The 16324-nt window shown below is 32.5% G+C and overlaps 1 protein-coding gene across 2 annotated transcripts in view; it reads right to left on the minus strand.

Moving 5' to 3' along the window:
- Positions 1 to 1616: 1616 nt before the first annotated feature.
- Positions 1617 to 16324, minus strand: part of LOC140432336 (peroxisomal membrane protein 2) — a 49349-nt gene continuing 34641 nt past the window's right edge. The window contains exons 4-5 of one of the 2 annotated variants that reach the window (XM_072520169.1): positions 14730 to 14834; positions 1617 to 1888 (exon numbers count right to left, since the gene is read on the minus strand). In XM_072520169.1, coding sequence (XP_072376270.1) covers positions 14736 to 14834 — 99 coding nt within the window. In that variant the 3' untranslated portion in view covers positions 1617 to 1888; positions 14730 to 14735. The remainder of the gene's footprint in view (positions 1889 to 14729; positions 14835 to 16324) is intronic. The other variant, XM_072520168.1, reaches the window with a different exon arrangement.

The raw sequence follows: 16324 nt of genomic DNA on the forward strand, positions 1-16324 counted from the left end.
TATCTTGTATTGACATTATGTATGTCAGTTATGTATATAATTTTTTTAAAACGATATGCTGGTAGAGATTTTTTTATAATTTTGTAGAAAAGACAAGCAGCATGTAGAAATCTTCTCTTTTCCATGTTCAACCATTTTACATGTTTTAATTTGTGCGAAATAGGCTGGTGTCTTCTTACACCACAGATCAGACGAAGACACGAATTTTGAACCACCTGAATTCTTCTCCTGTTATCTGAACTAATACAAGGCCCATACACAACATCTCCATAGTTAAATTTTGATAATACTAAACTTTCGCACAATATTCTTTTTACTTTGTATGACAGACAGCGGCAATTATGGTAAATTGTTCTTAGACTGAGAAATGCTTTACTCACACAGGTGTTAATATGTTTTGTAAATTTGAGGTGATTATCTAAAGTTAAACCTAGATTTTTTTCACTAGTTACAGGTTTAATGATTTCATTATCAACAACTATTTCAATGATGTTACTCATCTCCAAACACACCCTGTTTGGACCAAAAACTACCAGATTAGTTTTTTTAGAGTTTATATTTAATGCACCATTTCTTGCCCAAGCAATCGATGATTTAATATCTTGTCAACCGGGTAAAATGAGTGGTAAATTTGTGTATCATCTGCATCGAGATGAAATTTACAGGTATTCAAGGAGGTACCAATATTGGTGGTGTATAAAGTAAATAAGATTGGACCTAAGACTGAGCCCTGAGGTACCCCTGAAATAATGTTTAGAAAATCAGAGCTTCTTTCGTCTACTTTGACGCTCTGTTTCCTGTGATGCAAGTACGACTTAACCATATTCAATGCATTCATGGAAAAGCCGATTGACTTCAAAATTGCACAGAGTAGTGAATGATTGAGAGTGTCGAATGCCTTAGAGAAATCGATCAAAATTAAAATGGTAACCTTACCCACATCTCTTTCTCTTAAAATGTCATCAGTTATTTTAAGGAGTGCTGTTTCACAGTTGTGAAATGGCCTAAACCCGGACTGAAAATCAGTTAAGATATTATTGTTAGAAATATAATCACCAAGCTGCATTTGCATAATGCGTTCTAACACTTTTGATAAAGTAGACAGAATACTAATAGGTCTAAGATCCTTATATTCGGTTGGATTGTTACATTTGGGTATGGGTCTAATTAATGCTATTTTCCATTCATCTGGAAAATAGTTACTCGAGAGGCAACAATTCATTATATGTGTTATATAAGGAATGATTAATGGGCAACATTGAAGCAACATTTTTAAGTTTAAACCGTCTGAACCTAGAGCATTAGATTTAATAGTATATAACAATTTTTGCACCAGATTACAAGATACTGGAGTAAAGGTAAATTGTTCCCGATTAGGTACAGTATTTAAATAATTGTCAATTGTATTTTGATTGATTGGTAGATGTGGGATGCATGATGTGTAGTACTGATTATTCTCATAGGGTTCTTTTAATCCTACTATACCAGTCCTACCTACTATCACTATGACTATGACCTAACAGTCTATATCGATTAAGAAGGAAAACAACAAGACAATGCGAACACTATATACAACAGTGTCCTCTAGAATTATCAGGTTTCATAAAAACTAAAAATAAGTTTATATAAATATATTTGTAAGAATTACTTATTATTAAAACTGGACAATTACAGCAACCGCATAATATAAAAATAACTTATATAAATAATTAGTTATTACTATTACCAACAAAACCTTAAAAAATCCCAGAACAAGTATCATCACTAGATTATCTATCAATTAACACCTTTACTTGGATCTCTTGCTTTTTGCTTGTTGTTGTCGTCTCTTATTTGCTAGATAGATGGTCCAGAAGAAGCCCATTAGGTTAGTGACGAGTACTCGGAGCTGCAAAAGAATGAAAAATAAATTAGATCAAATCAAATAGGTTTATATCTAGTTAATTGTTCATATTTTAATAATAGAAGCGATTTTTGTTAGTATGGCTAAAAACATAATCACATAAAGCTAAACGTCTGTTTGTTAAACGTTATTTCATGTTTCAAGTTTTTTTATAACAATTCGAGAATGACTGGATCGGAAATAAAATAAAATAAATTAAAATAATTAAAATAAAATAAAAAACATTAAAATAAAATAAAATCGAATCGAATCAAATAGAATCTAATAAAGTAAATCTATCTATATAAAAGGCTAGGACGACAATCCACACTGTTTGTTTAGTACGATAACTCCTAGCGCCACCTGGGAAAGAAATCTGAACTACGAACTGACATTTCAATCATATTTTGTTCTTGAAACGATACGGTTGATTTATTGCTAACTCATTCTACAAATTGATGATTCAGATATTGTTAATCAGAAATTTTATTACTTCACAGTAATTAACTTTTTGGAGGCATTGCCAAAAGGGCATTACATCATATCTCCGTTGTTACAGAGAATTATCGTTATTATTGAACATATAGCGACATACGAGATATCATAAAATATTATGGACAAAAATAGAATTACTTTAAGAAAAATTTTGATTTATTGACTTAAAGAAGGCCTCTGTACATGATACATAAAATCAAACGACGTGGGACGTTAGTACATATAATGTATATGGCGTCTTTAGTGTAGGCAGTAGGACCTGATGGAATACCTGTATAGGTTTGGAAGACTTTAGGAGAGGAAGAGGTTGATATTTTGTGGCAAATGATGAGTAGGACATATAACGAAGAAGGGATGCCTGTTCTATAGATTTTGAAAAAGCATTTGACAGGGTACACCATGACACGCTGAGAAACATTCTTGAAAGAAAAAACATAGATAATGAAGACCTGTGAATACTTTTAATTGGAATCGAAGTAAAAGAGTATTAAAGATGAAAAAAGAATCCAGGCCGTAGAAGAAAGTCATGGTTGCGAAATTTGAGAGACTGGTTTGACTTCACCACGAATGAGCTCTTGTAAATCAGCTGTAAATAAGATCAGGAGAGCCTTGATGATTTCCAATCTTCTCTGATAAGAATGGTATAACAAGAAGAAGATAAGGGTTTGAAGACTTCTATAAGAATATCGTCGGTTTCTGATGACCTGTTATTTTTGAGACGTTTGATTGAGCCCTTTATTTCCATTGGAAAAGGTGGTACGTTGTTTCTTACCCTTTTGTGAAAAAACTAATAAAAAAATCTTAGTTTGTAGCATCCACTATGCAGATTTTTGGTATTCCGCAAAATAATTCTGATCCGATGATATGAGTATCATATCCTTTTTTTCTTTAATATGACTATCAGCAACCTTGTTGCCAGCAATTCCTCTAGGTCATGACACCTATAACAAAGTAACTGTTGCGTTGGGGTAATTGAAGATTTCAATCGGCATCAACCAAGGACTACTATGAAAAAATAACTGCAGATATCTTCGTACAAATGGTCAAGTTACTTCCACAAAATGCGGTAATCGTTACGGACAATGCAACTTTCTTCTGGATGGCTCATTTGTCCTTAGTGATAGAGTTCTTAGTGATATTGATGGTTGTTTTTTATTTTAATTTTTTTTTATTTCATATTATTATATTATTTCATTTTCTATAACATAATATATCAATATGGTTTATTTATAAAAAAAAAATTGTGTTACAATATAACCTCATATATTTTATACAATATATAAGAAAACCCAGTTGTGTGTCACATGGACTACAACTTGTACGTGAGGGTTGTTTTTTTAACATATTTTTATCGGACAAATCACAATTATCAAAACTTTAAGGTGGTAACATGGAAACTGTTGACAAATGGACAAATAGACAAAAGTAGTAACATGGACAAATTACAAATAGGAAACCACAAAATTTTAAAATATAACATTTATCTGACATTTTAGCTCATTAATACCTGTTCATTAATTTAGGTGATGTATATCTATTACCATGGATCCAATGTGTTTTAATTCTTTTTTAAATTTTGTATAGTTGTGTATTATTTTGACGCTAGATGGTAGGTAATTGAATATTTTTGGCCCCAAAAAAACAATGCAACGTTGGCCAATGGCTTTTTCTTTTTTAGTAATGTTTTTAAATTTCTGTTTCTAGTCTGATATTTATGGTGGGTACAATTAAAAAATGATTTCTCACTGTATAAATATAATAACGATTTGTAAGAGTACAACTAGTTTAAATCCATGAAATGGATTTTTTTTGGCAACTTCTTGGCAATTTTCTATAAAGTTTAGATTTTTAAGGTGGCCATTAAAGGCTCCACCACATCCCATAATCTACTAGAGAATAGTATAAAGTCTTGGATATTCAGGAAGTCTGTAGCATTTCAAATTACCTTGTACGAATTAAAACATCGAAATATTTTCTCAATCCTTTTGCCTCATTGGGATTGATGATATAAACATTTCTGGTCAGTATATAATAATTTTTAATTGCATTTTTTTATCATGAAGCCGCTTTAGGATATTTTGCGCGTCAAATAAATAAAAATGTTTCCGTAAACCGGGGTAACTTTGCCCCTGCCAGGGTAACTTTGCTCCATTACTAAAAAAAGTTTCATTTTAATGTACCGATGAATTAATAACCGTCTTCACAAAACGCGCGTCGCCGTTTTACTGGTTGCCTATTGACACAGTCTCCTTGCGTGCAGCATAGAATTGCTCTTCCATTTACATGCCTACAGCGAGTCGAGAAGGTAGTGGTGTAAAAACTTCGATAAAAACTACGTATGAAATTTGGTGTGTGTAGAAAAGTTGTGCTGTTATCTCACAAGTAAGTATTTGTGTATGCGTTAAGTGTATACTGTTTATCAACTTTTTTACTAAATTGTGACTTATAATTAAACAAATGATAAACTTTTCTTTTTCTAACCTAATTTTACAAATTATCAGGTGATTCGGGGTAACTTTGCTCCAAAAAAGTGGCGCAAAGTTACCCCGAAATATATATTATGTTTAATATATATTTTTGTTACAGATATGCCTAGAACACCTAAAAGAGTACTAGGATCACGGCGCTATGCTGACTATACACAAGAAACCCTACAAGAGTGTTTAAATGAAATAAGAAGAGGTGAAATCTCACACAGAAGGGCAGAAGAAAAATATAAGATTCCAAGAAGGACCATTTTAAATAAACTTAAAGGGAAACATTCCAAAACGCCAGGGAGGCAAAATGTATTTACTCCCGGCGAAGAAAACCAATTTGTTAATTGCCTGATTTATATGGGAGAGTATGGGTTCCCTATTAACGCAAGGGAACTGAGAAACATTATCAAAAATTATTTAAACCGTTGTGGAAGAGATGTCAAAATTTTCAAGGATAACTTCCCTGGAGAGGATTGGATCAAAAAATTTATGGTCAGACATCCTGAAATTTCCCCACGTTTTGCAGAAAACATTAAACGTGTACGAGCAGGAGTTGACGAAAACATATTGAGAAGATTTTTCGAAAATCTGGCAGTCGAGTTAGACGGCGTTCCTCCAACAAATATATGGAATTGTGATGAAACTAATCTCACTGATGATCCCGGCAAAAAGAAAGTCATTGTCAAGAGAGGTTGCAAGTATCCAGAACTAATTAGAAACGCTTCAAAGACCTCTGTGTCCATTATGTTCTGTGGAAACGGCGAAGGTGAACTTTTACCGCCCTATGTTGTTTACCGGGCTGCTAAAATATGGACTACTTGGGCTGAGAATGGGCCAAAAGGATGCCGTTACAACGCTAGTAGTTCTGGATGGTTCGATGCAAATATTTTTACAGATTGGCTTGAATTCCAGTTGGTACCTAGGTTTAGGAAGCTGAATGGTAAAAAGGTATTACTATGCGACAACCTCTCTTCACATATTACAGTACATGCACTTCAACTCTGTCGTGAAAACGACATTCATTTAATTTGTCTGCCTCCAAACAGTACACATTTGACGCAACCTCTAGACGTGGCTTTCTTTCGGCCCCTAAAAAGAGCCTGGCGAAAAATTTTGTCAGATTGGAAAAGTACTGAAGATGGCATCCGCAACACTAATATACAAAAGCAACACTTTCCTCCATTGTTGTCAAAGGTAATAGACTTGCTTGGTCCACAAATCAAATCTAATTTAGAGGCAGGGTTTCGAAAATGTGGAATATTTCCCCTGAATGTTGAGGAAGTACTAAGCCGAATACCACGAAAATACGACCCATCTGTTGTGCAATCGGAGTTTTTAAAAGCACTCGAAGCAAAAAGATCCGATTTGACAAAAACTGTTAACCACCGCAGAAAAAAAATTAATGTTCCAGCTGGAAAAAGTGTTTGTGCAGTCAACGATGCAGATATGGAAGAACCTACAACCTCTGGCATGAATACCAATAAGCAACGACGAAGCATAACTCCTGACGAATCTTCCGATGAGGAATCAAATATTGTTCGCTTTAGAGCTAAAGAGATGGTATTTGATGATAATTCATCGGACGATGTAGACTTTGAAGAGCTTGCCAGGGAGAAAGAAGTTGAAAATGAATTTGTAAATTTTTTAGAAGACAAAGAAAACAAACATAATAATTTTGAAAGTGTTGTTCGAGAAGTGGGACGTTTTGTAGTGTTTTCTTACGAAAGCCATCTATACCCCGGGCGCATTATGGCTTTTGATGATAAAAGGGTAACCATTAGCGCAATGGAAAAGTCTCTCAAACTGTGGAAGTGGCCCTCAAAAAAGGATGAACTGACTTACCTATGGACTGATGTACTAGGCTGTATTAATACTCCTAAACAAGTTTCTAAAAGGGGAACTTTTACAATTCCTGAATTAAGTTCTCTTTATAATTAACACTTTTGTTTATTATTTTCAAATAAATAACGCTACCTTCTTTTTTAGTTTTTTTTTTGCACAAATAATATTTTTGGAGCAAGGTTAATATAAGCAACCCATTAGCTTTGCTCCAACTATATGTTACTATACAAAATTTCATGCTTTTATGAGGTGGAGCAAAGTTACCCCACACTATAGGTAACTTTGCTCCACTTTTTATTAAAAAAAAATATGTAATTAATTATTGTTAGAATAAAAAATACCACACAATATTTACATTGTATACCTTCTTCATGGGTTATTAAAAAAAAACATAATACTAGTAGAAATTTTATACACTTTTCCTCGCAATTCCTTTAATAACTCCTAAAAGTGGAGCAAAGTTACCCCAGTTTACGGTTCCGTTTACGTTTGGTTTATATCGAGTTGGGAATGATGTCACTCTGCAATAGACCACGATACGATTCAGCTCATTGTGAGTCCGGATTTTCTTTTCTAAATTCGTAATGGTTTTTCGTTGTACGTTTTTGTTATGAAAAATGTGTAGTATAATGGCAGTTAAATGTGTAGTTTAAGCAAAAGTTGGAATTGAGATCTTGAAGGGGATAAACCACGGCATGATAGTCTGAAAAAGCCGGCAATTTTTTTTTTGTGGAGAGGTGAATCTAATCAAATGCAAATGTGGCAGTTTTGTTGATTTAATCACCGATTTGTTGTATGTGTTGTGTCCCATGCGGGAGATTTGTTAGCAGCGTTACAACGATTTGAGAGGTCCACATGGTTTCAAGAATTAATAAAATGTTTAATCAAAAACTACACAAGAAAGCCCTCAACTTAGTATTTCCACCACCAGAGAAAAAACCCAGTACCTTCTGCTCGATTACATATACAGGCAAAATATCAACAAAAATAGCCAAACACCTAAAAAAGAAAGGAATAACACCAGCTTTCAGAACAAATAACAACCTAGGCAAATATATTAAAAACAACAAGAGCCAACATAAAAAACACTTACACAGTGGTGTGTACAAACTTAAATGTGGCGACTGCCCAAAAACTTACATTGGTCAAACAGGTAGAAATTTTATTAAACGAATAGCAGAACATAAAAAGGCTTTCAATAATAGAAAAACAGATTCTACATACGCACTTCACCTTCTAGATCATAATCATTCTTTTAATGATGAATTTAAAATTCTACACATTCAAAATAAAGGCCTTAAGCTATCTTTGTTAGAATCTATGGAAATCAACAAATTAAAAAACACAGATATAATTCTGAATGACCAGCTTGAGACAAACAGTTCTCCCCTCCTCAACCTATTTCATTAGAGACTATAAAGTGTAAACCCATGCCAAAAACAGATCACTTGAGAAAGGCAATTAGCCGAAACAGCTGTAGTGATAAGAATTTAAAATAAATTTTGTGGAAGTTTTGAAAACAAAGTTTTCAGTGTTTTACTGTTACATAAAATGAATTTCCCTCGATCCAACGGTCGAATCCATCAATTAAATAGATATTATATTTATATACTATATCTGTGTCTTTTTTGTGTGTTTATCAATGAAACATTTTAACAAAGAACCAGCTTAAAGAATAATTTCTGTAGTTTTCTATCAGATGAGATCTCTCCTAGAAGTGATACTTTTAAAAACTTGACCATAGCTCTAAAGATGGCTTTATAAGCCGAAAGCGCTCAGATAGGAAATACACACACTTCAGAAATACTTTCTTTTTTCCATTCTTTGATTTGTCATAAGTGTGTACAAAAACATATCAGTCTTTCCATTTCTTATTTTTTAGACTACATATTTGATACTATCATCCCATTTTAGGTGTCTGTCTATTACAATGCCAAGGTACTTAATGTTTTCTGCTTCTGGAATTGTTGTATCGTTGGCAATTTCAAGTTGGTTGAAGTTTGGTATCCCGGTGGTGTATGACGAAAACGGCAAATATTTAGTTTTTTCAATATTTAACGTTAACTGGTTATGTTAAAACCATTTTTTTTTTTATTTTTATAAAGTCCATTTCGACATTTCTCTTTAAATTTTCCTAATTGTTGTTACTATAAAACATGGCTGTATCGTCAGCGAAACTTATGATCTGGTCTAAGGATTTTAATGTAAGTAAGGTGTTTATATATTTTTTTAAGCCTTCTCTATTCGGATTGCAGAGTCTTTCCTAATTCTCGCCATTCATCTCTGTTGTTTGTAAGACGTTTCCACATTGGCCCTGCAGTTCTTTTAATATCGTCGCTCCATGGCATTTGCGGTCTTCCTCGTGGTCTTTTGGCTTCATATGGCCGCCAATTCCCGATTTCTTTATTCCATCGGCCATCCGTAAGACGTTCGTTATGTCCAGCCCATTTCCATTTCAGTTTAGCTGCCAGTTCGACAGCATCTTTTACTTTTGTTCTATTACGAAATTTTTCATTGGTTTTATGGTCTTTGAGTGAGATACCCAGCATCTGTCGTTCTATAGCTCTCTGAGTTTTTCTGATCTTCTCCATGTTTATTTTAGTTACAAACATTTTTGATTAAAATTATCTCAGCTACATTTTTTATTTGAAACATTTTTTTTCTACGGCGTACAGATTCTTGGTAAATCGATTTTTTTATTTTTACCCCCCTACGAGGGGAGTTTTAGGGGGAAGCCTGGGGGTAAAAGTAAGAACTTTTTCGCATCTTTTTTAGGGTTCTAAAATTAATATTCTCCGCAAAATTCAGCTTGTTTGTATGATTTTTAGGGGACAACTCTCTGACGACTGGACTAAATAGCTTTTAATAATTCCAAGTTCCAACGTTTCTTTTTTTAATTTTTTTTTTCAAATTTGTACTTCCTTAGTTGTTATGTCAATATTTCGTTGTAGTGTATTAGTAAATTCCTCAGTTGTATAATGTATGTTTGTGGAATTATAAACAGAGATACAGTTTTCGCCTCGTAATTCGCGATAGCCAATTCCGAGCAAAACAAATAATTTTGTCATTTGATCTCGAAGCTATAAAACGTTTAATATAAATCATTTACACGTGTGTTTTGCCAAAGTAAAAGTTAGAGTACGTTCTTCAAAGTTTATTTGTTTGTGATTCGGGTTTATACATACGCCAATTGACTCCCAAACCTGAATAAAAATAAAATTAAATGTTTGTTTTTCTACAGTATGTCTGAAACACGGGAAGTAAAATTTACATTATCTTAATTATTTATATGGTTGCAAGATCGGCAGAGATCTTTAGTTTAGGGTGAGGCAGTTTTTGGAGCTGGCCACGTTATATGTTGTAAATTACGCCTTACGTTTTTTACCAATAACTTCATGACACCTTTGGGGCAATTTAGCTGATGGAACAGCATCTTTCTTCAGTCTTCTCAATTTAGTTTCAGGTGTTACTATAAAGTAAATTAAATATAAATATATTAAAATACAAATAATATTTTAATCAAGACTTACTTGGAAAGTAATCGTTCTCAGTAAAATGTAAACTGCACACAGTCATGTACTTGGTTATAGGTTTGCCAATTCGAAAAATGCATTGCCAAACTTTTATGTATGGAATTTTGTTTATAAATTATAATAGGATGAACATTGAGGAACACCGCAATAGTTTTTTAAGTCGAAGTAATTGTTAATTACAATATAAACCGGTCGCTAATATGTATACAAATTAATGACAATTTCAAGGTTTTCCCGAAGTGGATGCTTTTGAAATCTACCACCAAGCTTCGCCCACTTTGGGGTTCCTCGACAATATTCTCTGCAAAAGTCAGCTTGTTTGTATGATTTTTAGGGGATAACTTTCTGACGACTGGACTAAATACCTTTTAATAATTCCAAGTTGATCCAAGGTTTTTTTAAATTTTTTTTTTCGAATTAGTACTTCTTTAGTTGTTATGTCAATATTTCATTGTAGTGTATTAGTAAATTTCTCAGTTGTACAATGATATATAGTATAGTTGTATAATATGTTTGTGGAATTATAAACGGAGATCCAGTTTTCGCCTCGTAGATTTATTAAAATTTAGCTTCAACTGTGTGGAATCCGTATATTCTTTGAATATTGTGTTCTTTTGTTTATTTGTGGTACTAACTAAATACTTGAAATTTTCTAATATTAATGCAATGGGACTATGATCAGTTATTTCGTAGTTAAAACTGTAAGAGTCAAGTGTGTGTTTATTTTTTTGTGAATTTTCAATAAAGAAATGATCAAGGAACGTTTTACTTTGACGTCTGGTGCTTTGGTTTCATGATACATATCCATGTATGTTAAGTCAGCTTTTATACTCGGATATATAATCATCATCAACTAATAAGTCAATATTTATATCTCCTGCCAAAATATTAATGTCCGACCTCTTTGTATGGGGCAAATAACTGTCAAGGCATGAATACCTTTGGATATGAGCTGTCATTTCAGGGATCTTAACAATGTTGTATTTTTAGTTTAAATTGTTTTTTACATATACAATAACACCATCATTTCTTTTAAAGTTACCTCTACTATACAGGGCGAACTATTGGGACATAGACTAAGGACAGGTTATTTGGACCAAAATATGGCTATTGGGCCAAATATGCCTTAATAAAATGTTGCTGAGAAAAAAGATACAGGGTGTTAAAGTTAATTTTTGTTTTTCGTTTTTTTGCTAATAGTTTCCCTGTATATTTATAAATTGCTATCAAAATTGGCACAGAGGCATAATCTTAGACAAGAAATAGTATTTTATTTACAATTCAACTATCAAATACCAAACAAATAAACAAAGTTGCAACTAACGTAAGGTTTCCGTTTTGACGATAAATCAAAACTAAACACAATTTAACTTAAAAGAACTCACAAAAACTCAAACTAAATGTTCTACATGGTCTCCTCCGATTTCTATGCCTTTTCTAATTCTTTTTATAACGGATTTTCGGACGTTAAAAAAATATTATTCTGTCCCCTTATAAGATTAGCTGCATTTTGAATGTATCTCCAAAGTTCGTCTCGTGTATTAATTTCATTGGCATGAACTACGGACTTCATATGTTCCCAAAAATTAAAATCTAGCGGGTTGTACTCAGGACTTCTTGGTGGCCATTGAAAATCACTGCCTCTGCCAATCCATCGTTGAGGAAATACGCCATTAAGATGATTTCTAACAGCTAATGAAAAATGAGGTGGCGCTCCATCCTGCATAAACCACATTTTTCTTCTTACATCCAGTGACAGATCATCTAAAATATCACTAATAGTATTTTCCAAAAAGAATAAATAAGAATCTCCATTTAAATTCGGAGGAAGAACATAAGGCCCTAGTAGTTGGTCGCCTATAATGCCACACCAAATATTCAATTTAAACTCATGCTGAAAATGTCTAGCTTTAATAGCATGCGGGTTTTCTTCTTCCCAATAATGACTATTTTGCCAATTAAAAACCCCTCGTCTGGTAAAAGTTGCTTCGTCGGTGAACATAATATTCTTAATAAAGTGTCTGTCATTGCGATGTTTATTCAGAATACGTTGGCAAAACTGTAACCGTCGTGGAAGATCTGTTGGAAGTAAATTTTGAACAGAAGTGAAGTGATAAGGATGGAGGTTCTCTTTTTTTAGAATTCTAACAATGGACGACTGACTTACTTCTGTTGCTGCTGATAGATGTCGTGAACTTATTTTAGGATTTTCATCTACTCGAACCAAAAGCTCATCTTCTTCATTAGGTGTGATTTGTTTCGGTCGACCACCCCGATTTTTAGTGTGAAATGACCCAGTTTCACCTAAACTACGGTATAATCTTGCAAAAGTTTTGTGATTTGGATGCCTTCTGTTTGCGTATAACATTCCATACGTTCTGGCTGCCGAGCGACCGCAAAAATTTTCTTGTGCGTATACGCAAATCATATCTCGCATTTCTTAGTAAAATGATTGTGACGAGGCATTTCAATCAAAAAAAGTAATGATTACTTCTAAAAAATGCAACATTACACTACACTGTCACATCGAAAATAATTTACTTTGAACAAGTGAGATTTACCAACAACAATTATCTGACAGTCCAAAGCATACTTTTCATAAATGAAATAATATTTGAAATCCTTTTTTAAGACTCTAAGCAGTTCGACTGGGTTTTTATCGAAAACGGTTGAAATTATCATGTTTAAACAAGAGTACCAATTTTACGTAAAAATGATGTTTACGTCATATTTTCTAATAAAAATTACTAAAAAGTTCCATCAGAAAAAGTTTAGACTCAATTTGATCATTAGGAATGATCCGCGTGGCGCCCTCTATGACAAAACGTAAAATTGTAAATAAAATACTATTTCTTGTCTAAGATTATGCCTCTGTGCCAATTTTAATAACAATTTATAAATATACAGGGAAACTATCAGCAAAAAACGAAAAACAAAAATTAACTTTAACACCCTGTATCTTTTTTCTCAGCAACATTTTATTAAGGCATATTTTTCCCAATAGCCATATTTTGGTCCAAATAACCTGTCCTTAGTCTATGTCCCAAAAGTTATGACTCACCCTGTATATAAGTTCGTATTCCTGTATTTGAAATATATTGCAACCAAGGGGTAAAGCTTCCGTTAAAATAATAATATCAAAATCAGATGTGCATTGATTAAAAAAAAAAAAAGGATAAATTCGTCAAAGTTTTTTGGGCGCTTCAGACTTTTATACGTTGTTTTTAAGGTTAAATTAATAAAATGAAAAAGACAGAAAAGATTTGATTTCACGTTCAAAGCGTCTATGTATCTATTGATACGTATTTCGACTTAATAAGTCTCATCAGAATAGTTATTCATAGCCGTTCTTAACGTGAAAAATAATCTTCTCTGTCTTATTAGGAAGCAACAATAAAATGGCAGCAACGGAAGCAACAATAAAATAAATAAAAATATAATGAATTTGTTTCGAAACTATCTTACCGAGTTAAATTAATATTTTTACTAAGATGATTGAATTCTACTATTGCATTGATTGTTTGTGCTTTAGTTTCATTGTTATCATAATCACGTATAAATGGATCCATGTTCAAACTTCAATATGTACGTATATTGGTATTAAATACAGCTGTTTATAAGATAAACGTAACATAGAAAAATGCCTTGACTTTTGGGCTGGTTCCCCGTAGACTTATTTACCACTTCTGTTTCTATATTCTTCTTTGTATTGATACTTTTAATCGAATTTGATGGGTTTTTGGATGTTCCTCTTAGCTCTTCTTCAAATACTGGTATATCTGCCCCAGTCGTCTTTTGGATAGGTGTATTCGGCTCCGTACTTGCTTTTTTATATATATTTTCCTCTGTATCTTTTAACTATTCTAAAGAGTAACAACTTCCGTCTACCAAAAGTCTTTCTTTTTAATCGAAGGCAACTTTTAAAAATTTCTTTTTTCTTAATTTTTGAAACTAATTCTATTTTAATTGGGTCAATTTGAGACTTTTAAAAAAGATAAAGTTGTTATTATCAGACGAATAAATATTTAGTAATTCCTACATCCTTTCACAAATGAATTCAGCAGAAATTCTGTTAGACTCAATTCTAATCCATAGATAAAAATTGAGTTTTCTTTAATTTTCTTTCTATTTTTTCCAATTTACTTTTTAATTCTAATATAAAAGAAAAAAAATAAGGTTAATTTTTAATAAAATATAGGAAAAATTTAGTTGTTTTTTCTTTAATGACATACCATGCTACATGATCGCTAAAATCCCCATTTTTACTATTAATTAACATACCAATGAGAAATGCAAAACAGTTATTTACACAAACGTTTAGTGAAATTAAATTTGTTGCTCGAATATTTGTCGTTAACCTTGTTTTATTCACACCATCCAATATTCCTAGCCCATGTGTTCGTATTTACCCTTAACATTGGTGATAGAAGCAATGAACCGCCAATCAACATACAATTTTCAGACATCACCTTTTAACACAGCCAAAAAGGAAGTACTAACCTATCATCACATAGGAGTCATATCAAATTTACTGAAATAAATTGATTTGGAACCAGACGGTACATATCTCAAAATTGTACGGTGCATTTCAATGAAAGTGTACGGCTAGAAAATATATGATATTTTATATGCTAATATGTACTTAAATAAAAGGCTGCTCGAAAAATATTATACGAGGATTGTTTAATAATTACGTGGCTCAAAACAGAGATGGTGTGAATTCGAAGGAATCTTTTTTACCATTCTACAGAATCATCTTACAGTATAGTGCAATCTATCAATCAATCTATATTTTATAGTGCGCTAAAGTGAAGATCTCACGCCATCAACATCATAAGTACTACTAAAGCATTAGTTGAGCCTCAGCTTTCCCTTATCAGTTTCGCCAATCGTTCCTATACAATTTCTTTTAAGATTCTTACGGTAATTTGGTCATACCTTGGGGACTTTCTGGGGTTTAATTTAGTGTGAATACTATTATTGACTTCGTTCAAAGAAAATTTTTTTTGAGGAGTTTTAAATTATTAGGGCTATTCTAGATACATTTGGATTTCATTATCTATATTAATACATTCATCTACAGGAAAATGCCGGAAAACCGTTTTAATATGTTAAGCGAAATTTTCGGCTTTCTTTTTATTGCTTTTTGCCCATGCGCCATCTTCAGTGCGGATTGGAGAATTGAGGACGTTCTATTTGCTTGGTTGTCTGAGTGAATACTCGATAGCTTCTGTAGGCGAAAGATGTCTGATATAAGAATGTATACCATAGTTTTTGTGGTTATTTAATAACGCTTTTAACTCTATTCAGATTGGTCTTGTTTGTGGTGCTCTCGTCAGCTGCCATCTATGTCTTAATATTCGTTTCTTAATAATTTTTTGTTTGATTTTATTGGATATTTTAACAATATATTATAAGTAGATATTACCAGAAAGAAGTTCGTATTTTAAATTTAGAAATGTAATTGGCCTGTAATTAGATAATGAATTCTTCCTCACAGTTCGGATCCTCCATGTTTTAATATTTCTGATGAAATTTCTTCCATCCCTGGCGCTTTATGATTTTTTAGTTTCTGTATTATCTGAACCATTTCTTCATAACTCGGATTTTCAATGTGCTGCTCTGCTGTATAATATATTCTATCGTTTTCTTTATTTTCATTCCCTGCGTGTAGGTTTTCTTCGAAGGATTCTTTCCATCTACTTTTAATTTTTTGCTTCTCTATTAATAGTCCTCCATCCTTGACTTTGCATATTGCCAATTTTGGTCTAAATGACTATATAATTATGTTATATTATGTTTTCTTTATTCTTTTATAGAATTGTTCGTATCAGTTGTTATGCATTATTAGTATTTCTTATACATTTTTTTAAAGCCTCTCTTTTTTCTCTTCAGCATATTCTATTGGCCTGTTGTTTGGAGAAGTATTCATGACTTACTTAAATATCTTATTTTATTATTTCATTAAAATATGACCTAATTTATATATCTTTTAATTACTTATTTAGTTATATCTTTTAATTATCTCATTAGCTTCGTATAAGTTTTTGGAACCACAACAACAAGTTAGAAGGTATCCTTAAACTCATGTGGCA

This window comes from Diabrotica undecimpunctata, chromosome 1 (assembly GCF_040954645.1).
Source record: "Diabrotica undecimpunctata isolate CICGRU chromosome 1, icDiaUnde3, whole genome shotgun sequence".
Classification (NCBI taxonomy): Eukaryota; Metazoa; Arthropoda; class Insecta; order Coleoptera; family Chrysomelidae; genus Diabrotica; species Diabrotica undecimpunctata.